Here is a 22,127-nt window from a genome sequence, read left to right as displayed (position 1 = left end):
GTAAATAGTCTTCATATAATACAATCAATTCTACCAACTAGAGAATCACTACACATGTAAATAGGTAGAGAAGTACAAGTTGGAGATATATCACAAGGCAACGTCAAACCACCAAAAACACCAACAAGCAAGTTCGAATGATCGTTCTAGAATCCTCCGTCAGTCCCACCGAACTCCCGCACCACCAAATCCACCGACACACACAATCTACCCACCTCCAGGAACAGGAAACCCAGCCTAGATAGAAGACATGCACAAATCCATTTTAACGCGCACAACATTACTAAATCTCATCCTAAACCCACTCCTGACAATCCCGACGCGCGCTTCAACCACAATCGCACCTACGGCAATCCTCTCACAAAGACTAGCCCGTACACCGATTGCCTACCCCCAGTGTCCCTCCAATCTGTATCAAGAAAAATCCTACTCTACAATGTCATCGTCCACCGAGCAAACCCCCCAACAACAACATCAACAACCCGAGAATGTCGCTACCGACTCCACCACCGAAAAGAAACCAGAGCAGTACCTCGCTCTTCCCGACGCCAGCAGCGCCGATCAGACACAGCAGCTTGATGTCAGCGGTGATGGGTCGACGGTGAAATTGGATCACTTGGGTCCGTTAGTGGTCAACCAGGATGGGACGTTATCCCGCATCGCGAACTGGGCGCAGATGACGGAGATTGAGAAGAAGAATACGTTGCGGGTGCTAGGAAAGAGAAACAAGCAACGGATGGAGGCACTGAAGGCTGCTCAGGGTGCGCAGGAAGATAGCAATTAGGCGCAGGGAGCTGTGAGAAGGTCGCTAGTTCTAAAAGAGTAGGGGTTATGGACTTATGCTTTTGGTGCCGGGGAACCATTCTCTGATTTATAGATTGATTGCTTATGTATAATAACTCAACACATTTTAGGTTTCACATACAGTTACAGGTTTAATGAGTTTTACGACGAGAGCTGCTCAGATATATTGATGTTACACCGTTCAATTCGTAATGCCGTACAGCTGGAGTTCCTAGACAACAGGCCACCCAAAAACAGAGGTGCATGTACACAGCCTTAGCCGAAAATCCAATCGGCAAACCTCGAGAATATATTGCTATGAGGATGCTTAGCCGTGCAAAGAAGCATAGCGGGGAGGGAAATACTTCAGAAAGTCTGGATAGCACATACCTCGCAGGCAACGGCACATGATTTCTTTCATACTCCTCAATTTCATCGAGTCCGGTCTTCAGATCAATTTCTTCAGGTTTTCGAATCTGGGTTTTGTGCCAAAGCTTCCACCCAAAGAAAATGATTGGGAATACCCCAATCATGGTGTATGAGAAGAAAAAGGTGGGAATATCCCATTTTCCAGGTAAAAAGACTTCATACCCACCCACAAACGCCATGACCACCGTACAGACCAGGGCCGCATATGCAACGTAAGGCTGACCGAGACTTTGATACGGGAGAGAACTGCGGGGAACGTTTTGCGTGATGAGCGCCTTCCTGAAGCGGGTATAGGAAAATGTAACGACAGAGAAATTAATCAATTGCGATGCAGTAACCTGATGCACGACTTAGCCGCTTGCCTCGAGGTAGTTTATGGGGTGACCTACCAGGTTGATAAACCAATTGAGCACAACCGATGCGCTGTTGGAGACTTGCAGGAAGGCAAGCAGCGCAATCAGCAGGACAAGGCCCACACAGTAGATGGGGACGCCATTCTTCGTGCATTTCCTGAAGATTCTCGGCGCTTTGTTGTCCAGCGCAAGTCCATACAGGCATCTGCTGGCGCAATAGACGTAGCTGTTTCCTGCACTGAAGGCGGCTCCAAGGACCATGGCATTGACAATATGCGGTAGAACCGGAATACCCAGTCTGTCCATCGCAATGACATAGGGTGATGCAGCCGCGCCAGGTAGGTCCTTTTCGAATGCATTGACCATGGTCGGGTCATTATAGGGGACCAAAATACCCACGCACAAGGCTCCTAGAACGAAGAATGACGTGAGTCGGTAGAAGACGCCATTGTATGCTTTCGGCAAGACCTTTCGTGGATTCTCCGTTTCTCCAGCGGCCATTGACACATAGTCGGGACCCGCAATGGTAAAACTCGCCTTGATCAAGCAAGCAAGAAATCCTAACCATCGCCCAAGGTCTCCCGTTTTGTAATACTCTGCAAATGAACCAGGCTCTTGCCAATAGCGAAACCCAAATCGGTCCTTTTGGGGATTGCCACCCAACATTGCAACAAATGTGAAAATTATCAGACCTATACTGAGTAAGACTTTTCCCAGAGCAAGCCAAAACTCGGCTTCACCGTAATAGTTTACGGCGAAGACATTCAGGAATCTATTTGATGGGTTAGAATCCAAGTTTCACGGGGCCGCCTCTAATCGCACGAGGAATGACGCACGCATAGAGCACAAGCACAATGACTATGATTGCAACTGTTGGTACCACATCGCTCCAGTAGTGGATGATCATACTACATGCGGTGATTTCGAATGGCACCTGCACAGCTTCGAAGACAAAGAAATTCCAGCCGGCTGCTACCCCAAAGGCTTCGTCGACATAGCGGCCAGCAAAGTGGATGAAAGGAGAGGAGACGGGAAGGTATACAACCATCTCAGCCAGACCTAAGAGTTCCTGTTTTTCAGTAAAAGCTACATAACTGAGGGCATAAAAGAGAGATCGCATTAGGGTAGACCAGCATGGCCGCAACGGAAAGATGGGAATGTGAAAACCGGTGGATTCTATGGACATGGGCACATGGGGACTTTTGGCGCTTATGGAGACCTATAGCCATCCACCGAGAGGACTGCATTGGGAGGAAAGTGCTGCTGGCGGCAATATCGAAGAAAGGCAAGGATTTCGGAGCTTTGGGGGGTGGGAGTTCGTACAAACAGTTATAGCTAAAATGACGGAGCACCTAAGAAAAGAGATGTATAAGACTCCACGGCCCCATATATAGAAGGAACAAAGGGGACTTGTATGGGAAAGAATATAGGGTCTGGGCTCTGTTTGTCTCTTCAAAAACCGCGCTGCATGTCATGATGGTTTCAGGATCTGTGGAGCGGTTTTTTTATGCTTTTGCTTTATATTCATTGGCGCTGCATCTCTTCCATTTGCAAACTGGAATCTCAAACGAGAAGTAATATTCGGTTCTTCGCTGCCCGTATAGACTCACCAATATTTAAGGTTCTTTGAGACACAGTAACCCCAATCGATGCAAGCCATGACGACAGGTAGAAGAGTACATCAGCAGGGTTATGAGGACTAACCATATTGTGAATGCCAGAAATAAACTGGCGGGACCACCATTAAGCAGACTTTGGCCAATCTGGACGTAAAGCGCTGTACCAATTGTGCCTCCGATACCGATCAACTGGATATGACGTGACTTAAGAAATCGATGCGTGCCATCTTTGGTAAGTGTGTTGAACCCGGCATCGAGTGACTCTTCACTGCGGTTCATCGCGGGGTTCTTTTCAGGGATATCCATTGAAACGCCCATCCGCCTCGTCAGCTTGTCCGCCGATAAAGAGGAAAGTTCTCCATAGTGGAGGGAAGTTGCGACAGGCCCCTGGGCACGCTCAGGATCTGAATTGGAATTGACCATAGCCAATTACTACTGGCCCTCAGGGTTGTCAATGTTTAAGTGGGGTTGCAATGTTAAAGATGGGATAGGTTGTATATAAGGAGAACTGAAGAGAAAATAGGGAGACGCAAGAAAAACCAGGCGGTTAAAGAAGCAGGCGTGAGTGAGAAATTTTGCAAACTAGCTGAGCCGGGCAAATGATCATGGTATCACCGTAGTATCATACCCGACTTTTGTGGGAATGAGAAAAAAAAAAAAAAAAAGAAAAAAGAAAAAAAAAAAGAAGGAACAAAAAACCAATAAGATCCAGACGTGCAGTAGTGAGTATGAAAGGTTCTCGTGAGCAAATCACCGTTCGGCGAAAATACGGTAGAAGCTCACCTACCGGGGGGATCCCCACAAGAGCGGACAGATGCGCACCATCCGAGGTTAATGGGATTCTAGGGAGCAAGCGCACACTCTCTTTTCTGATCTACTCCGTAGGTGGCTGAATCATCAGCCCTTGCGTCAGTCCCTGGAATCATGATCATGGTTTCGTGGTCGCCCATCTTTCGAGTAACACAAAGAGGATAAAGGAATCCATACAGGGGATCCTCTCCCAATGTCCCATGGGGGAGGAGGGGCAGTCATGGAAGTGTCTACGGAGTAAAATCAGATTCCAATGTGGAAATTATGTCCCACCGTGACGGACTAACTTAAACCATATTAGGTATGTTGGAATGCAACCCGCGTGGGGCGCATTACTGGAGGGGCACATCTCAACGTCTCACTCCCTGCTTGTCAGTCAATGTACAATGTACATGCCCGTTTGATAGATCTAGCGGGGGTATTAGCTAGTCTTACTTATAAAGTTACCCTAGAGATGAATCTTCGTCGTTGTTTGGGAAGAAATTCTGCAAGATAAAGGGAATTGATCAGGCTACGCTCTAACAATTAACTAAGAGAAGAGGCTCCACTTGGCTTGCAATTATGGATTCTTCCGGTAGCGTCTTCTAAATCATGGATTCACATGCTACTGTATCGTGAATTGAAAACTTCCTTTACCTACAGTTGACATTTGTTGGTGGATTCCCTTGCCAAGCAAAAAATGAAGAGCAGACAAGTGCTCATAGTTGTGTTAGGGTTACTAGGTAGTAATTTAAGGAATCTTGGGACAATTGAACACCATACCGCTATAAGTACTACCCGTAAATTGTAATACTGTAGTATGAATTGGCCTTCGACTATGAAAGGTACAGCCTAATTATTTAGATATCCTTGGGTTGAGCCATAGAGCAGTATGAATGACTCTTCGACAGTCCTTAATCAGTGAATTAGCTATTACATTTTACCCGGATATTTCAAGCCTCAAACCTTTGAAACAAATGCTTCGGCCCTCATTCCTCTGGGACTCGCGGTTGTTCCACATCCATCCGCGATTGCCTTGGTTCCCGTCCCTCGCCCTGCCTTGGTGGTTTCTGACCCAGCTCGGTTGGCGGGAAGAAGCAATCGTTATCTTCAAAATAAAGATAATGCGACATATCACGCTCGATAGTGCTCGCTCCACAGGATCCCCTGGTGTTTTCGGGAGGGCTTTGGCTTTGCGGGCTCCCTTGAGGTTCTTGCAGTGAAGAAGACATTCTCAGCGTACCAATCTTCACCGTAGAGCAGGTTTGATTAGATAGTAGCTGCAAATAGGGTTGTTGAAAGTATTTTAGATCTTGGGAGTGATCAGAAGAGTTAGCTTAGAGCCAGTCTTTTACTTATATGGTTTGACGGGCAGGGGTTGGTGGCGGTTGACGTCAGTTGGACCACGCGACAGTTCCAGTGACCAGTGACTTTTCTTAAAAATAAAAATAAATTAAATCCAAAAAGCTTTGAACGTGCATATCGAGATGAAATCAATCTATTGCCGAACTCTACTTTGAAAACTGATCCATAACAGTACAAACCCTTATTGTCAGCCAATCACATCGCAATTCTATCTTGAACATAATTCGAATTGAATCACGGTCAGACCCACGGTTGGCTTGGTCTTTGCGTCGAATTACTACCCCCCCGCCGAACAGCCCCGCGTTTTGTGTCGGTCCGAATTCTAACGACTTTCCGACACCGAAAAACATATAACAGCTTCTGATCCATTCTTGATCCACATTGAAAGATACGAATTTGTCTTGAAAACTGTATCAATATGTCTGAACGCTTCGCGCCCAAGGTACCTGTTCAACTCGAAGACCCCAAGGATGATCCGATCACCGTGGAGGAATTGTCAAAGTGCGACGGTACGTTTTCTCTCCCAGTCGAGGCCGAGTACGCCAATGTTTATCTACACTCTCGCCGGGATACCAAGCTGACGGAGGACAATCTCACCACTAGGTACGGATCCCAACCGTCCGACTTGGGTAGCCATCAAGGGTATCGTTTTCGACGTATCCAAAAACCCAGCTTATGGCCCGAATGGTTCGTATCGTGGTAGGTTATCTCCGTCCCTCCAGCAGTCAGGATCTACTCTGACAAGTTGCAGTCTTTGCAGGAAAGGATTCTTCCCGAGCCCTGGCCTGCTCATCTCTGAAACCGGAGGACTGTAGACCTAAGTGGGACGATCTCGAAGATAAGGAAAAGACGGTTTTAGATGAGTGGTTCACGTTCTTCAGCAAAAGGTATAATATTGTTGGAAAGGTGAAAGACGCTACAAACTATTGATATCAAGGGCAAGCGAGGAGGTCGCAAGCGGGTGATGCGGAATCAGTTATCGTTACACCTTGGAATAAGTACTATACCCATGGGATTTGAGCTATTTTCATTTCAGATGTTTATGGAGCATCACAGATGCTTTCCGCTTCTTTCAAGGTAAACCATGTCTAAAACTGAAGCACGAGTAATTATAAATCAAATGTTGTGTACAATATTAGCCAGATATAACTTTTGAACCCCCAGCTACGCCTTTCCCTTCCGAGTCCTCCGCTGCATTCTTTTCTTTGCGATGATACGATTGCGTTTGGCGATCTTGTTCTGCTCTTCCGTATCTGCTCCACCCTGCCCTTGATCGCCGTTGCTCTCGGAGCGCTTTCGTTTATTGCCCTTCGGTGGTGTTTTGTTCTGGGAGCCGCCATTCTTAGAAGAGTCCTCATTTTTCTGACCTCCTTTCTTGAAATTGCGCATCTTTTCTTGTTGCTCTTGGCGGCGTTTGACAACATTCGCGTTCTCAAGAGCGAATTCAACAATGAGTCGTTTCTTCTTGTCCTTAGCATCTTCGGAGCCGGTTGCGGGGGCTTCGACGGCATGGCAGTTGAGCCACCTGAGTCCCATCAACGCATGCCGGTGGGTGAAATACTCGACGAAACCATAACCCCGGCTTCTTCCGGCGCCACTGTTCTCCTCGACCTTACTTCCATCCCGTCCTTCGAAAACGATCTTGGCTTGTCTCACAACCCCAAGACCTTTCTTCTTTCTGAGCTGCTCGGCTTCCTTCATCTCTTCCGAAGCACGCTGTAGCTCATCCCTGGACAAGGGCTGGCGCAAGCCAGCCGAGACATCCTGGGCGAAACCAACAACGGCTTGTCGAGCGAGTTGCTTTAGATCCTTCGATGTGACATGGCGGGGCACGTTTCGAACGGACAGTCGCGTCAAACTAAGATGAAGCGTTGGGTTCTTCTTGATAAAACTTTGTCGCTGTTTAAAGCTATCCTCTCTCATTTTAATCTCAGATGGTGAGAGCTTCTTGTACAGAGGGGAGTCTGAGGGGATAGTTCCCTCAGACAGGAGATACAGACGACGCTTGTCAGTATCACGAACAAGGCGCCGTGAGACACCTTCCTCTGCGAGTTGCGTAGCTCGTGACTTACTCACAGCACGGGAAACCTGCAGCACCCGGCCGTCCAAGGTATAACGCCCAGTTGGATCGGCGTTCTCGTTCTGAAGGACGGAATGTTTGAATGCAATGGAGCCCTTCTTGGCCTTTTCCTTCTCTGGGGCAATAGTATCTTGTTGTTTTGGAGCGTCACGCACACACGCCGCTGCATCCTCAACCTTCCAGAAGCAAACGAAGCCTGTACCACGAGGGCGTTCGGTTTCCGGGTCGACAACGATACGTGCATAACGCAAGGGTCCGAACTGAGTAAAATGTTCGTAGAGCGTCTCATCTGTACAGGTGAATGGTAGGTTCCGAATAAAGACGGTGGCGGCCGTCCTTTCATCCTCTTTCTCTTCCTCTTCCTCCTCTTCCTCCTCTTCGTCTTCATCTTCGTCACTCTGAGCGATTTCATCCATATCTTCATCTTCGGGGAGGTCTCCATCATCATCAACACCTGATTCGGCCTCGGCGTCATCTGCCATCTCAGCGTCGCTTGACTCTTCTTCCTCTCCATTTCCCTGCTCTTGGCTATCCTGCTGTATATTCTCCCAGACAGCCTTGTCCACGGCCCAATCAACAGCCAAAGTTCTCCCATCCACCTCCTTTCCATTGACAGCTTCCAGTGCCTTCTCGGCGTTCTTCTTTCCTCTCAGTACCACAAAACCAAATCCTGCAAGTTTGTTCCCCTTCTTTGGGAGATTAACATATTTAATTTTCCCGAAACTTCTGAAGTGGACCGCAAGGTCATCTGGTTCCTTGATACTCCAAGGCAAGTTGCGAACAATCAGTTTGGGCGGCTGAGTGGCAGCTCTCTCTTGCTCTCTCTGTTTTTTAGCCTCAAGCGCTGCGGATGATGGTACACTCTTCCCCGCATTCTCATCGACTGTACGGTGACGAGGCTGGGCGTAGTCGACTTTAATCTTTTTCCCATCGAAAACGGATCCATTAAATTCGTCCAGAGCGGCTTTCGCATCGTCAACATCAGCAAACGTCACGAAACCATATCCCTTAGACTGCTTTGTCTCGGAATCATTGACGACCAAAGCGTGTTTGATAACGTAGGACTGCGAAAAATATTCCACCAACTTCTCGGTCGTCACAGAGGCGGGCAGAGATCGAACGAACAAAGTTCTTCTAGGCTTGTCGGAGACCGATTCTTCCTGGACTGTGTCATTTTTCGCAGTATCCATAGCAGCTTCCACCTCCTCAGAATTCCCTCTACCTTCCGGGAGGGTTTTATGGCTAGTTTCGTCCCTTACAGCCATCACTGCAATCTGGATTGCTTTTCTCTTTTTTCTGTTCTTTGCATCAAAATCAGCGGCAGAAAATTCCCAGTGATGGTTTTGAAGATAAAAGTGGGTCTAGGCGGTGAAGAGAGCTCGGCTCAACTGCGATTAGATAGTGATTGGGTTGATGACTACGACTAGTAGTACCTACCGCTTTTGAAGTCCCGCCTTTGATCAGTCCGAAAGTCATGGTCAATGAGTACGGCGAAAGTACGGGGGTAGACTCTCCTTCAAATGTAGAAGGAAGTGCTACGCCCAGATCTGAGGCTTCTGCATCCAGACGAACACCAGCAGGGCTGGTGCCTTCAAAAATCCAGCAGCCAAAGCCGCAGGCCCTCCCAAGCAGAAGCACCCCTTCAGCTATCCTTGTTTCGACGAGACAAAAGGGCAACCCAATATTGAATCATATCAAACTTCTGCCCTGGGAATATGCCGATATCCCGGCTGATTACGTGGTTGGGGCGACTACTTGTGCTCTCTTCCTATCATTGAAATATCACCGCTTACATCCTGAATACATCTATTCTCGAATCCGACTCCTCGCAGGGAAGTATCTGCTTCGTATTCTCTTGATTATGGTAGACATCCCAAACCATGAAGACAGTTTAAAGGAGCTATCCAAGACCTCAATCATCAACAACCTCACCCTGACCCTTTGTTGGTCCGCTCCTGAAGCTGCGCACTATTTAGAATTATTCAAGTCCTCCGAAAACTCCCAACCGACTGCAATCCGCACCCAGCAAGCGCAATCGTATAAGGAGTCACTTGTTGAGTTTGTAACGGCTCCCAGAAGCATAAATAAGTCCGATGCGGCGAGTCTCATCTCCACATTTGGAAGTCTGCAAAATGCTATCAACGCGCAGCCAGAACAGATCAGCGCTGTACCCGGCTGGGGTGAGAAGAAAGTTCGGCAGTGGTGTAATGCGGTGAGAGAAGACTTTAGGGTGGAGGCATCGAAGAAAATAGCGGCACCTGCAAAAGACTTAAATAGTCAAAAGAACAACGAACCTACGAGTCGAAACACCGAAATGTCAACTTCAATGAATGCACATGATGAGGATGAAGAGGCAATACTAGCAGCAGAATCAGAAGTCGCGCATGTGGTGTCTCAGGGCAGCCTCGTTGAACGTGTCCATCCGGACAAAGCTGCTCAGCAGGAAGGAATGAGTGATGGTATATTGGCAGCTTTGGCAAAACTTAGAGAAAGCAGTGGATAAATAGATTCGCTTCCAATACACAAAAGTCGAGCTCCCTACGCTGTGTGCACCTAGATGAATGCCTTCGCATCAAGTGATTCAATTTCGAGTATAATAAGCGACCTAGGTGATGGATACTGTGGCGTTCCCGAGGACTGGATAACAGCATTCGTGGCCCATTGCTAAGCGGAGAGTTCAAAGGATGCCGGGTGGATGAGACGCCACATAACAAAGCAGCTTTGAAACTATGTGTTGTCCCTATTGCTGCGGGTCATAAGATACAACAATATTCACTATGTGGTCCTTTCTGCAGGACCTTTTCTTTGTGGGATAGAATGGTTATAGCTAAAATGAGCCTCTTAGTATCCACATTACTTTTTTATTTTTTCGGCAGTCATTAGAATGGCTCAGCGAACGAGTCACACACATTGAGTTTTGATACCAGAGCTCTAATGTGGGTGAGAGCGAGAGCTGATTTCCCCATGGGGAGGTTGCGGAACTGATTCCTTCGCAATGTGGAGCTTATTTCTTAGGCTAATGTCAAGCAACACGGCACTGCATGGGGCATGATGATCCCTAGCTATCGCGACGCTCCTGCTTTTAAAACGCTAAAAGGAATTTTCTTTTGTATGAACATGGCACCCAACCTAGGGCTTTAAATCTCACGAGGATTGCAGAAACACAGAAGCTGCTGAGTGAGACGCAAGGATGAATCACGTGTGGATACGGTGGGGCAACGCACCGAAAAGGGAAATCGGGGAGACGGCCAACATTGGAAGTTTTGGTTCCAACACGACACTCTTGATATGCACCAGGATCTCGGATGCGGCCCCTAGTGACCTCAGTGTGGGATGAAGGTTTCTTACTTATCCGATTAACGAGCGGCGTTCCCCACCGGCAAGCTGTTCTCCACTCAACTGCTTCCAGCACACGGCTTGAGCTGTGCCATCCAACTTTAGCCGGCCGAGCCTGGACCATGAGACGATGGGGGAGGAGGGTGCTAAGGACTTTGGGCCCGGAATAAAGCCCGATGTCAACTTCCAAGATTCAAATGGTTCTAGCTCAGCGGGCCAATACGCACTTCGGCCTGCTAGTAATCATGCGAGCAACGGAGCAGGGCCGTCCAAGAACAACCAATCCCCCAGGACGGGCCCGCAGGCCTCCCAGTCCAGAAACTTCGAGTTCGTGTTAGTTACAGATAATGAGTCTCGGCGTCAGGTACGCCGTCATGCTATGCGTCAATATATGCATCAGCGGCGCTTGGACAGCATTGCTCGCCTAGGGGCATCCCGTATACCTGTTAGCGGTTGGACCACCCGTCCTCCCTCTGACAGTCATGTATCAGACACTTCTTCCCGCGTGGAAGAAGTACAAGAGGAGACTTATGCAAAGGTCAAAGCAGAATCACCGACTATGACCGAGGATCAAAATAATACAGAACACACTAGAAGACCCTCACGGTTACTGATACCAAAACTGCACAAGGTTAAACGTGAGGAGGAGACTTCTCCTCCGATTGCTGAATACACAACGTCTGACCCTCGCGCGTCTCCTGGAGAAGGAGGCAGGCGAGATCCCTTTAGCTGCTATCCGATCTCAGTTAACCATGTGGATCATGAGTTGATCCAGCACTGTAAGTCCTGATCCTCTCGCATCCTGAGTTTGCCCATAGATTTGGTACGAATTGAGAGTAGTGGAAGCGGCGGACGTCCAGGCTCTCGTAGGGGCTTTGTTCTCTGATATGGCTGGGAGCTTACAATTTGAAGTTGTGGTGACTTATCCGTCCATGATGTATAAATTCGCCGAATCTATTGCGAACAATCCATTGATGGAGATATTCCGACAATTCGCATTACATGATGAGCTTCCTTTTCAAGCCATGCTTGCCATTGCCTCCAAGCATCGTGCGGGCGTAGAAGGAAAGGCGGAATCTGTCCAGAGTCTCACCCACAAAATGCGAGCGCTGCGACTAATGAATGAACGCATCCAAGCAGACTCTATGGGTCAGCATGATGGGACTATCTATGCTGTGGCTACTATGGCCGTTATTGAGGTAGGCTTCATCCTTGCTTGTTAATTCCAACAGCTGACACCGTGGAGAAATGGTCGAAGGATGCTTCAATAGAACGGATGCATTTCAGGGGATTAGCGTCAATGATCAGAAATCGAGGAGGAATGCAAGGAATGCGAGCCTCGAGCCCCTTCCTGGAGAAAGTCTTATACTGGTAATCTTCACAGCAGCTTAAAGCCTCTATCCCGATGTAGTCATCGACTAAATTTTGTGCAGGGTTGACTTCAGTTGCGCTCCAAAGGCGATATATGGTACTTCGCTACCTTGGTCTGGAACCTTACCTGACAGTCCTCCCGCTGGACTTGATTTTGTCGACACTAACCTCCATTTTGCTATCCCCCATCATTTCGCAACAGAAGAAGGTGCAGAAAGCCTCTGTGACCAACTCCGGGCATCTGAAGATTTCTTAAGATTTTTCCGCCGCCTTCATGAGCTGGAATACACTGCACTCGAATCACCTTCTATCATGGTATCTAGCAATACTGGTCACCGCAACAAGCGCTTTGGCCCTGGCACCCAGTTATATTCGATCCTCACTATGCTCCCAGATTACGACCATGGGATCCGCGATGTGCGATTCATTGACGAATTCACATGCATGTCATGTCTCTTCTTCCTCGCTGTTGCGTTATACGATTGTTACTCAACATCTTCCAACTTCGACCGGTACCTTGATTGGCTGGACTTGGAGATAAAAAAGCTCAATCCGCATACGAACCCCAGCATTACCTCCGTACTATGGCTTTTCCTAAATAACGGTGGCTATCCAAATGACCAGGCTTGCGACGCAGGAGAGAGATGCTGGATCGTCTCCCGAATGATCCGCATTTCCAAACGTCTGGAATGGAAACGCCACGGGACAATCTGGGACCGTCTTCGGCAAGTCTTAATAGATTTCATTCTAACTCAACAAGAATGTGCCCTTGGAACAGACCAAGTCAATGAAGAGGCCCTCGCGGCTCGACAGCAGAAGCGCCGGCGATCGGCCGAATACTTTTGGAATGAGGACGAAATGCGCGAAGATATTTTGGACTTTGACCTCAGATCTTTCACACCATATTCGGAGACAAATGTACCAATCCTTACATGACTAGCAGGCCTGAATGCAGTGCTTGCTATACAGTCAATCCATGATGCTAATGATGATGACGAGTATGATTACGGTAACGGATATCATGAGAAAAGAAAAATTGCCTTGCATAGGGATCTCTTTGGTTCATCCTTTCTTCTTTTGCTAGCTGCAGAGGCGTTGGATACTCTCCTTTTATTACTTCATCCAACATCAACTCTTCGAAATGATACGTTCATGCCCCTTCAAAGGGTGATATATATAGCTTAATCTATGTACAACGGTGCGGGATCAAGGCATACGAGGAAGAATGAGTCTCTAAAGACTAGTTGAAACCTTGTGATAGCTTTACTCGATCTACTAATCAATTAATTATCCCTTGCCACAGACCCAAAAAAGCAAGGGTGCCTGAGGCATTTACTAGTCAGCGTTCATGTAAGGGTGGGTGGAGTAACCAGAGTCTGCATTCCATAGTCTACAATCTTGGAACTTGAACGTAGTGTAAAAATTTCCAGTGATCAATAGTTCGGAACACGTATCCCAATAAACACTATAGGAGAAATTACACTGGCATAGTTTGCAAACGGGTCCAGTATGTTTCTTCTTAAGTTGACGTCCGTAAATTGACGAGACTCATCCGCGCCGGGTCTATGAATCTATTATACATCCGGCCGTACATACATACACACATTCATGTCATATCGTGATAACCAGTTCAAATCACTTGGTGGGTATTTGGATTGCACTCTAACCATTAATAATAAGGAAAGCATCCACGGATTCGAGTTCAGACTTCCATGGTCCGTGGAAAACATAATTCAATAACATGCCGTCAAGGGTAAATGTAAATAAAGTCCAGGAAACGCAACTCATAAACGGTCCATCCTCGTTCACGCCTCGTTATACGATCAACCCAGTCCATGGTATCAAACGTAAAAATAGAAACTTGCTGATGAAAGCCCAGGGTGGGCATGGTGGGTCACTGGAAAACGTGTGTGTTCTCTCTTTTTTTCAAAGCTGGCTAAGTCGTTTATATCTGCATCGCTGCATATCAATCCCATGATAACGTTAAAAAGAAATATGCGAAATAGAAACATGGCGCAACTAGGTTGGCTTGTCGCATCCGATTCTGCCTAGTAGTGCCTTGCGATCGCTCTGCTCACCGAGTCGAACCCGCCCACGTGCGCGAGGGCGTACGGTAGATGATCCGTTCAATCGGCGCCAGTCGGCAGTGGTGCCATCAGAACCTGCCGCACTTCCATTAGGGCCATCCTTGCTCGAGATTCTCATCTCCATCTCTTCTTCTTCCTCATCATCACTGCGCGAGTCCTCTGCATTTCCAGTACGGAGAACACCAACCGCAACGCGGATGACCATCGCGAACCAGATGATGGACAACACCTGAAGGAATAGCAGGAGGGATAGGAAGATCCACTTGATGGTGCGATTCATGCAGATAGGACCATCGATGTTCAGGAATGGGTAGAAAAGATGGGCCAGTTGATCGGGGTACCCATCGTTCGAGATCATTTCGGCGGTTGTTCCGGAATAACAGCCGTACGACATCCTCGCGGGAACCTCCTTAAAGATGGACCAGCACAGCAGAGGGTACATTATATGACGTGTGATCAGCCACGTGAGCATGAAAACACCGAAGGCAACGTTGCACGCCAGCTCGTAACCAAAGTACTTCAATATTTTTGCGGTCTATCCGTGCAGTCAGTATACTGGACCTTTAGAAAGACATCAATTGGGACCTACTGGCAACAAGAGATCCACGATATCCATCAGACACAAAACCACATTAGAGACATTGTAGAATCCGTATATATAGGCGGAGGTTAAGAGAGTGCTGGTGATGATGTGATGGGTAAACATTTGATAGTGGTCTTTTCTCCGCTCCTCGATGTTGATGACGAAAATCTGCTGTATCCAGAATGAAAGCTGTGCCAGGAGATACCATTTGAGCGAGCCTGAGACGCCGCGAGCAGGCCACTCATCCCAGATGGCGGCAAAATTCATCCAGTGATTGGAGTTCGACCAAATGTACTACACCGACGGTCAGTGTCCGGAGCAACCACACAACTAGTGGAATTGTACGAACCATGCCGAAAGTCCAGAAGAACGCGTAGTACAGCCACATCCAGCCTTGTTCGGCAAACCGAACTGAAGCTTTCCGTTTCAGTCCTGTATGCATCGCAATTGGTCGAAGAACCCAGTCAATTACAATGGCCCGGATGGCCGTAAAGGCGATCGCGGAACTAGCGACAAAGTAAATATCATCCCATCCCTGAACGTAAACGCCTTGAGAAGCTTGATAGTAGGATAGTTGGAAGAACGGAGCGGTATAAGGTCTTAGAGAAGGGTAGAGATGGTGCACGGCCAATAGCATAGAAAGGATTGTCAATGAAATTCCTGTACATCAACCGACCGTTAGCAAAGACAATGCCACTGTTTGTTCTGCTCTCTAGAAGTCCACGCATAGAAACCACATAGACGGCAGTCGAAGGAGCAAGCAAGCCAAACAAAGGATAGGATCGAATCATTCATACGTACCGATTTGATTGTCAACTACCCATTCTCGGAACGTGGTTTCTTTCACGGCAGGGCGGTGGCCCGTGGAAACACAGGCATTGAGCTCTGTGACCGACTGCGACGGCGCTTCTTTGGTCATGACGAGAAGACTCAAGTGTTGGAGGATCAAGGATCCTAAAATGCCTAGCAAGAACGATAACTGTTCTGCACCAATGGCGGAACCAACAAAGAGGAAAATGGAAAGGACAGGGTAGAGAAGCGGGCGAGAGTGGTTCCCGACCACTGTTCCGTCGCGGTTAAGCAGTAGTTACTTGAACCCGCGGTTCCGCTGCGGGTACCTCTTTTTGTTGGGTTTGGCTGGGCTGGAATGCCTGGAGTCTCAGGCAGATCAAGGGACGGGACCGTGGTGCCAGACCGGTCGGGATCATTTATTTTTAAAATTTATAGATCGATAATCCAAAGGAAAGAGAATCAACTTCTCGTTTTCAACCCAGAAGAGAAACGAGATATAGAGAGGAAACCCTAAACGATAAAAATTAGAGGGGGAAAAAACCAAAAAAAAAAAAAAAAAAAAAAAAGAATTAAAAAAAGAGACAGAGAGAAAGAGAAGGAGGGAGATGAGGGGAGTGTTTCACAAGAGGGACGGCCCACAGCCAGTTACGTATGCAGTACATGGGATTACTCTGGCTCTACCTAAAGACCTGAAGTATCAGGGAAGTACTCCGTACCACCACCAGTGTGCCAGAGTACACCGCCTGTGAAAATCCCATCACCTCAAGGTTCCCAACCTCCGCACGGCTTTCCCCAATGGTCGTCGTCGTTCTCTACACACGCTCTTTCTAGAGGCTGTTCCGTTTCGCTTGGTCCACGACTAATGTACGATTGTTCGGGTCATCTGGTTATCTAACGCCTAGTGCTACGACCCTGGAGGAATAGTGAACGGCCCATCATTTGGAATTTAGGGTTTTAAAGTACTGCACTAAGGGAAACCACCTGACCCTCTCTTCCTCTCAAGACGATGCGGGGAGTGTTGCCAGACCAGCTACGTAGCATGGACAATCGTGATGCAAATTTTGAAGATCTAAACTTGCTATTCTTTGTATTTCATTCCACTCTTCATAACGCCGGTGGTAAAATAATAATGTACATATATTTATATGGCGCATTTAACTATGGAATATCCACTACAACAAATACTATGATTTCTCATGAGGCTCAGCATCATTATCCAAGTCGGCCGTCACTCCATTGACATATTCCGCCGCGCTAACACCCAACTTGGCCAAATCTACTCCTCCTTCACCTGCCATCGCCCGCGACATAGCTCGCACCACTTCTTCTTCCTCCCAGATATTAGTCGACAGACCTCCACCGTCGGCCTTAGTGGTGTCCGCGTTCATCGCAACAACTGCCCGCCAATATGCATCATCTCGGTCTTTCAACACTTTGTCCCTGACAACCGCATTGCGAGCCACGTTCACGGCGTGGAGCTTCGCAGTGGCTCCAGACAGAGCCGACAGGGATGAGCCCACCAACTGATCCACTTGTTCCGCTTGGGAGGGAGGGGTGAAGAAGAAACGGTGGGTGGCCGTCACGTAAATCAAGAAAGAGCAGATGCCGTCAAAGATCGCAAACGCCAAGGGGCGCAACAGGGTGATCTGATGGTACAAACTCGATGGCGGACTGATACCAGCCCGTACAGCAGCGGACGCTGACTGCACTGGATCGTAAGTAAATACGATGTAAGCATCTAGGGTAGCCAGAGCGATGCCCGCCATCGTGAACTTGTTGCGCCAGCCTGCCGCCTCTCGACCTGCGAACGGTGCCGACGTAACCAAGCCCACTATCACCATGTGGAAGAGATGTGGAAGTAGTGTGTGAAAGGGAAGATAATATAGGAGGTAGGTGTTTATATTGTCAAGCGAGCAGAACTGACATCCTGTCAACGTTTCTGGCCCAAAACGTAGGTACACCTTTCTGGCCCCCAGCGACGTAAACTTGGACCGTAGTAGTGTGTCTGCGTCTGTCAATGTGTTCTCTGGTCTATAGCGCGCCAGCCGATTGAATACGACGTCCGTTGGAGTATTGAGGCGTGAACGTGTCAGAGTGAAGATGTTTGGGCTCGGCGCATGGGGGTTAAACGGTAGGCTAAGGAGTAAGAAGAAGATGATCGCAAAGAAGAGAACATTCAGGGCACGCGATGCATCCTGAGGGAGAGCCCGAGGCGCTGGACGTGATGCTAATGCGACTCGCGTACTCCGGTAGAAGTTGACGATACGAGGTAAAATGATCGGTGCGAAGAAGATCAAGAGAGATTTGATGCTATGATAGGTCAGTGTCAGCCAATAAATACGTCAACAATATTATTCCTGGATGTCTAGAATACATACGTTCCAAAGGAGATCCCTAGTTCCACCATCTTTCCAATTTGTCGTATAGCGTTGGCTGTCGCATCGCCCGACGACAATTTGAAAGAAATGAAGCTCAGGTGTCATAAACGCCCTTTCGGTCGATCTTATCGGCGGTGGGCGCCAAGCAGCGGTTGTCATCTACCAATAAGTACGGCGGACTAAATCTAGCTAACGGACAAAACTTCGGATTATCAGATTTTTTACCGAAATCTCGCTGTTTTACATTCGGCCACGACTGCCACGCACTTTAAGATATAGATTTAATAAAGCTCTAAAATATACTATTATATAGAATATTTATTATTAAAGATTTAAGATAGTAGTTTTATTTTATATATAATCAATAATATTCATTAAATTAATAGTGGTAATAGTAGTAGTAATAGTAGTGGTAATAGTAGTAGTAATAGTAGTAGTAATAGTAATAGTAATAGTACTGAGTGGTAGTGCTGTATTGGTAGTGGTAGTGGTAGTGGTGGTGGTGGTAGTAGTGGTGGTAGTGGTGGTGGTAGTGGTGGTGGTAGTGGTGGTGGTAGTGGTGGTGGTAGTGATGGTAGTGGTAGTAGAGCTAATATACAGTGCGTTGGTATTGGTAAATTTGGTAATATTTTATTTTGTCCGTAAGCTAGATTTAGTCCGCCGTAAATAAGATTACAGATTGTCGACAATGAATGTAAAGTAGTAGGTAGTATACACATTGAAACTTGTACTTTGGACGTACCTCATACTATGGACAGAACGGTGTAGTCATATCCATACCTACACATGTTGCGTAAGTTCTAACGTGTTCGCATGGTTCTTATCATTTCATTGCTACAACATCATGAACCCCGAAAGGTACAGCACTAGCAAGCTATGAGGAACACTTTGAAAAAACGAAGAAGCAGTATAGAACGCATGATATTCCAAATGATCTCAGTCGCTGATTTCTTAAAAACAATCCACGCTTTATAAAAAAAATGCAAAGGTATCATTCATCCGCTTAACGAAAGGTTTTAGTCATCTGGCCTAAAGGGATTAAACATGCCCAGACTGCATCGCCGGATGATGGGCTAAGTCGGGGATAGCAACTCCTGATGAATCTCTTGAATATTTTGATGACGCTGCGTCATCCGTGTTCACTAGTCCATTTATTTTCAGTGGAAATCGAGGCATGGCAGATTGTCTCCTTGGGGTCGACTCTGTACTGTACTTTGGCAGCGTATCTTCTCGCTTCATGCAGAGCTGAAACGACCGTTGGCTGTCAGTTCGCTTGACCACTTTCTGTGGTGCAACTGCTCCATACACCCGGACATGGCGTGCAGTGACACCGCTACTGCTGTCAGCGAAGACAAAGCTCTGCAATTCCATTGGCTTCGGTCAGTGTAAGTCCTATGCCACATCCAGTGAAGAAAGCTTACCGCGACCAGGTTAATAGCGCTCATAACCATAGCCAATATCCCGGCAGAGAGAACAATTTGCCAGAACGAGGTTCCCAGGGACTCCTGGCTTGTAGCCTCCGTATTTAAGTCACCCAAAATACAGACTCCAAGTATCAGCATCGCGAGTGCCAGGGTGATAAACCCAGAATCCTGACCCAACAGGGGCCAGTTGTGATCAAAATAACCGCGGAAGAAAGGGAGCTCCGAGATTATAAGGATTACTGTCATCATAATCATTTAACAATCTGACCAAGAAGCTTGTTAACAAGGGCGCCGCAATCACTTACAGCTAACTCCGGCGGTCATGACGTGAGATGCCGCCTGGAAGAAAAAGAAGCTGCTCAGCAGCGAGATTTTCACCAGCATCACCGCGCACGCAGCGATGATGTCTAACAAGGCGATTATGTTCAAGACCCGAATCGCATTAAGAATCACAAAACCTGGACCTGCCAAGGATTCTTTCAATGAAGCCATCATGAGTGCGGTTTTATAATGAAGACAATACGCCTGTACCTGCCCGTCCAAACTTATGCAAAGCTATTCCAGGATCCTTATAGCAATGTATTCGAAAAATGGTACTCGAGTGAGGTTGAAGAGAGAAACTGATAATAAGGAAGGTGGGAACGCGACTCTAAGGACTGACCAGCAGCGGACTGTTTTCGGATACTGAAGGGGGTAGAGAAAGAAAGAGCGACAAGGTCAAGGTTAACCTGAGGGTTAAAGAAGAAATTAGATCAACATAACTCAACCAGGACATTGCCCCCGGAGCCTTGTTGATGAGTCCTGGCGCGCCACAAAATGTCGGGAAAGAACCCCAAGCGTATTGTCAGACAGCGACAATAGGTACAATAGGCAGGAGTCGGGCCTGAAACACGCTCAATGTTCTATCGAGCGACAATACCCATTCATCTTTATCCTGGCGCAAATTGTTGCGATTTCTTTGTCTCCCATCGCAGCTCGGTGTTTCATTAACTTTTCAACAGCGACTAATCGGCGCTACCGTGGATTTTGGTTGGTGTTTACAGGAGATTTCTTTAGCGCTGCCTTATACATACGGAAAACACAATCATTGACTTACATATTCGCTCGATATTTGCCGTACTTACAGAGTCCCAGGCCTGAGAAGGAGATTGGCTTTGATCGCGGGCGCTTCCCATCCAGCTTGAACTTCGAGCATCATGGTAAATTTACCCTTCCCTGCTCGGCATGCGACTCATTGGGTCCCGTCACTGAGCTGACTAGAAAATATAATCTAGGGTTAAGCGCCCACTCCATTCTTTATTTTTAGGACTACTCCACTACCTTATGGGATCATCGTTAAGATTATGCAGGGTGCATCTTCCACAGGTGCATTAGAGCACTATTTGTTCACCCAATCGCCCACCCGATCTAACCGCCCAAGTGGTGGCACTGCACATATACCTGGATAGCTCGTTCTAACCTTGAACCAATCCATTCGATCTGGGAGTTGTCTAATCTAATACCTGATCTTGTTCATAAAGAGATTATCCTCCTCATAATCCGGGGGTGGCTCCCTCGCTCCTCACTCTCCGTGTGCACTAGTCCTCTCAAATGAGCGCTGCTGCACAGTACTACTATGGTATGTTCCCACAAGATGCGCTCTGCAGTCGTCAACGAAGCCCTTTCCCCGATCTGATAGTTTACTAGTCGAGAAACTTTCTCCGTACTCTGGTCCCTGGCAACAAGCCAAATATTGAGTAGGAAATCATGGTCAAAAACAAGCGAATAGATAGCTCACACAACAGTTAGTGTCGTTGCAGTCCATGGCCTTAACCCTAAAAACAAGGTAAACCATGCGGAGAGGACTTGGGAGTCCAATGGGAAATTGTGGCTTGAGGATTTCCTCCCTAACAAGCTTCCACGTGCCAGGACAATGCTCTTCGGTTATAAGTCCAATGTTAGCATTGAGTCTTCTTCAGCTGGCGTGCGAGAGCAGGCGCAAAATCTTCTTATTCAACTAGGTCTAGAGAGAAAGACCTGTGAATGTCGGCCTATCTTATATATTTTTCATAGTCTAGGGGGAATTGTAGTCAAGGAGGTATTCAATCCATGTCAAATTACAGCCCACGCTAAAGCTGACACCAACAGTCGCTTGTGCAAGCGAGACTTGGTATGTCATATGAAACTATCGGTGCATCAACGATTGGCATAACGTTTTTTGGGACCTTTCATCAAGGATCACGCTTAGCACCTATAGGGGACGTATTCGCTAAAATTGTGAGAGCTATCTTAAGGCATCCGAAGAATACTTTTATGAATGCTTTCAAAAGCGACGACTTGTATGCCAGGGAAATATCGTCGAATTTTCAACAGTTACTTGAAAAGTACCGATATCTAAATTTCTGCAAGACCTTACCGTTAAAAAACTTTGGACTAGTGTGTTTGCTACCTCGTGCTATGTAATATTTGGACACTGCTGATCTGTAATAAGATAGTGGAAATGAGATCAGCAACTCTTGGTCTGCCTGATTCTCGTGAGATGGTAGTGGCTTTGGACGCTGATCACGAATCTATTTGCAGATTAGCGAGCGAAGATGATGATGACTATAGACGTGTCTCTTCGCTGATTGTCGAACTTGCCGCATCAGTAACTGGGCCGTCGTTAAGAAGCTTCAGTACTTTAGGGTCGACATATGTTGCAGAAAAAGTTAACGCGAACTTTTGTATGTTAATCATGCAAGAATTCGCGGCGGCTGCTA

General features: G+C 47.3%; 10 protein-coding genes across 10 annotated transcripts; 5 read left to right on the top strand and 5 right to left on the bottom strand.

Moving 5' to 3' along the window:
• Positions 1 to 250: 250 nt before the first annotated feature.
• AO090023000968 (uncharacterized protein) lies at positions 251 to 784 on the top strand (the record flags this gene model as incomplete). Its single annotated transcript, XM_001821407.3, has 1 exon — positions 251 to 784. The coding sequence occupies one exon, from the start codon at positions 251 to 253 to the stop codon at positions 782 to 784; it is 534 nt and encodes a 177-aa protein (XP_001821459.1).
• Positions 785 to 945: 161 nt separating this feature from the next.
• AO090023000967 (putative general amino acid permease (Agp2)) lies at positions 946 to 4,134 on the bottom strand (the record flags this gene model as incomplete). Its single annotated transcript, XM_023235848.1, has 7 exons — positions 946 to 1,015; positions 1,174 to 1,550; positions 1,602 to 2,337; positions 2,402 to 2,624; positions 2,889 to 2,917; positions 3,270 to 3,588; positions 4,044 to 4,134. 7 exons carry the CDS (start codon positions 4,132 to 4,134, stop codon positions 946 to 948), a joined length of 1,845 nt encoding a protein of 614 aa, XP_023090828.1.
• Positions 4,135 to 5,756: 1,622 nt separating this feature from the next.
• On the top strand, positions 5,757 to 6,268 carry AO090023000966 (putative progesterone binding protein; the record flags this gene model as incomplete). Its single annotated transcript, XM_001821405.3, has 3 exons — positions 5,757 to 5,847; positions 5,942 to 6,037; positions 6,090 to 6,268. The coding sequence occupies 3 exons, from the start codon at positions 5,757 to 5,759 to the stop codon at positions 6,266 to 6,268; spliced, it is 366 nt and encodes a 121-aa protein (XP_001821457.1).
• Positions 6,269 to 6,502: 234 nt separating this feature from the next.
• On the bottom strand, positions 6,503 to 8,683 carry AO090023000965 (mRNA-binding ribosome biosynthesis protein NOP4; the record flags this gene model as incomplete). Its single annotated transcript, XM_001821404.1, has 1 exon — positions 6,503 to 8,683. The coding sequence occupies one exon, from the start codon at positions 8,681 to 8,683 to the stop codon at positions 6,503 to 6,505; it is 2,181 nt and encodes a 726-aa protein (XP_001821456.1).
• Positions 8,684 to 8,892: 209 nt separating this feature from the next.
• AO090023000964 (DNA repair protein RAD10) lies at positions 8,893 to 9,921 on the top strand (the record flags this gene model as incomplete). The annotated part of the gene is made up of 1 exon (XM_001821403.1): positions 8,893 to 9,921. One exon carries the CDS (start codon positions 8,893 to 8,895, stop codon positions 9,919 to 9,921), a length of 1,029 nt encoding a protein of 342 aa, XP_001821455.1.
• A 963-nt stretch (positions 9,922 to 10,884) lies between these two features.
• AO090023000963 (uncharacterized protein) lies at positions 10,885 to 12,025 on the top strand (the record flags this gene model as incomplete). Its single annotated transcript, XM_023235846.1, has 3 exons — positions 10,885 to 11,533; positions 11,667 to 11,953; positions 11,987 to 12,025. The coding sequence occupies 3 exons, from the start codon at positions 10,885 to 10,887 to the stop codon at positions 12,023 to 12,025; spliced, it is 975 nt and encodes a 324-aa protein (XP_023090827.1).
• Positions 12,026 to 14,144: 2,119 nt separating this feature from the next.
• Positions 14,145 to 15,714, bottom strand: AO090023000962 (putative longevity-assurance protein (LAC1); the record flags this gene model as incomplete). The annotated part of the gene is made up of 4 exons (XM_001821401.1): positions 14,145 to 14,747; positions 14,802 to 15,089; positions 15,145 to 15,455; positions 15,597 to 15,714. 4 exons carry the CDS (start codon positions 15,712 to 15,714, stop codon positions 14,145 to 14,147), a joined length of 1,320 nt encoding a protein of 439 aa, XP_001821453.1.
• Positions 15,715 to 16,771: 1,057 nt separating this feature from the next.
• AO090023000961 (uncharacterized protein) lies at positions 16,772 to 17,994 on the bottom strand (the record flags this gene model as incomplete). The annotated part of the gene is made up of 2 exons (XM_001821400.3): positions 16,772 to 17,897; positions 17,966 to 17,994. The coding sequence occupies 2 exons, from the start codon at positions 17,992 to 17,994 to the stop codon at positions 16,772 to 16,774; spliced, it is 1,155 nt and encodes a 384-aa protein (XP_001821452.1).
• A 322-nt stretch (positions 17,995 to 18,316) lies between these two features.
• AO090023000960 (uncharacterized protein) lies at positions 18,317 to 20,584 on the bottom strand (the record flags this gene model as incomplete). Its single annotated transcript, XM_023235845.1, has 2 exons — positions 18,317 to 18,554; positions 20,514 to 20,584. 2 exons carry the CDS (start codon positions 20,582 to 20,584, stop codon positions 18,317 to 18,319), a joined length of 309 nt encoding a protein of 102 aa, XP_023090826.1.
• A 395-nt stretch (positions 20,585 to 20,979) lies between these two features.
• Positions 20,980 to 21,897, top strand: AO090023000959 (uncharacterized protein; the record flags this gene model as incomplete). The annotated part of the gene is made up of 4 exons (XM_023235844.1): positions 20,980 to 21,007; positions 21,174 to 21,407; positions 21,517 to 21,538; positions 21,864 to 21,897. 4 exons carry the CDS (start codon positions 20,980 to 20,982, stop codon positions 21,895 to 21,897), a joined length of 318 nt encoding a protein of 105 aa, XP_023090825.1.
• Between the last annotated feature and the right edge of the window lie 230 nt (positions 21,898 to 22,127).

Source organism: Aspergillus oryzae, chromosome 3 (assembly GCF_000184455.2).
Source record: "Aspergillus oryzae RIB40 DNA, chromosome 3".
NCBI classification, from domain to species: domain Eukaryota; kingdom Fungi; phylum Ascomycota; class Eurotiomycetes; order Eurotiales; family Aspergillaceae; genus Aspergillus; species Aspergillus oryzae.
Note: the sequence above shows the minus strand (reverse complement) of the source record. Positions and strands in the feature narration are given on the sequence as shown.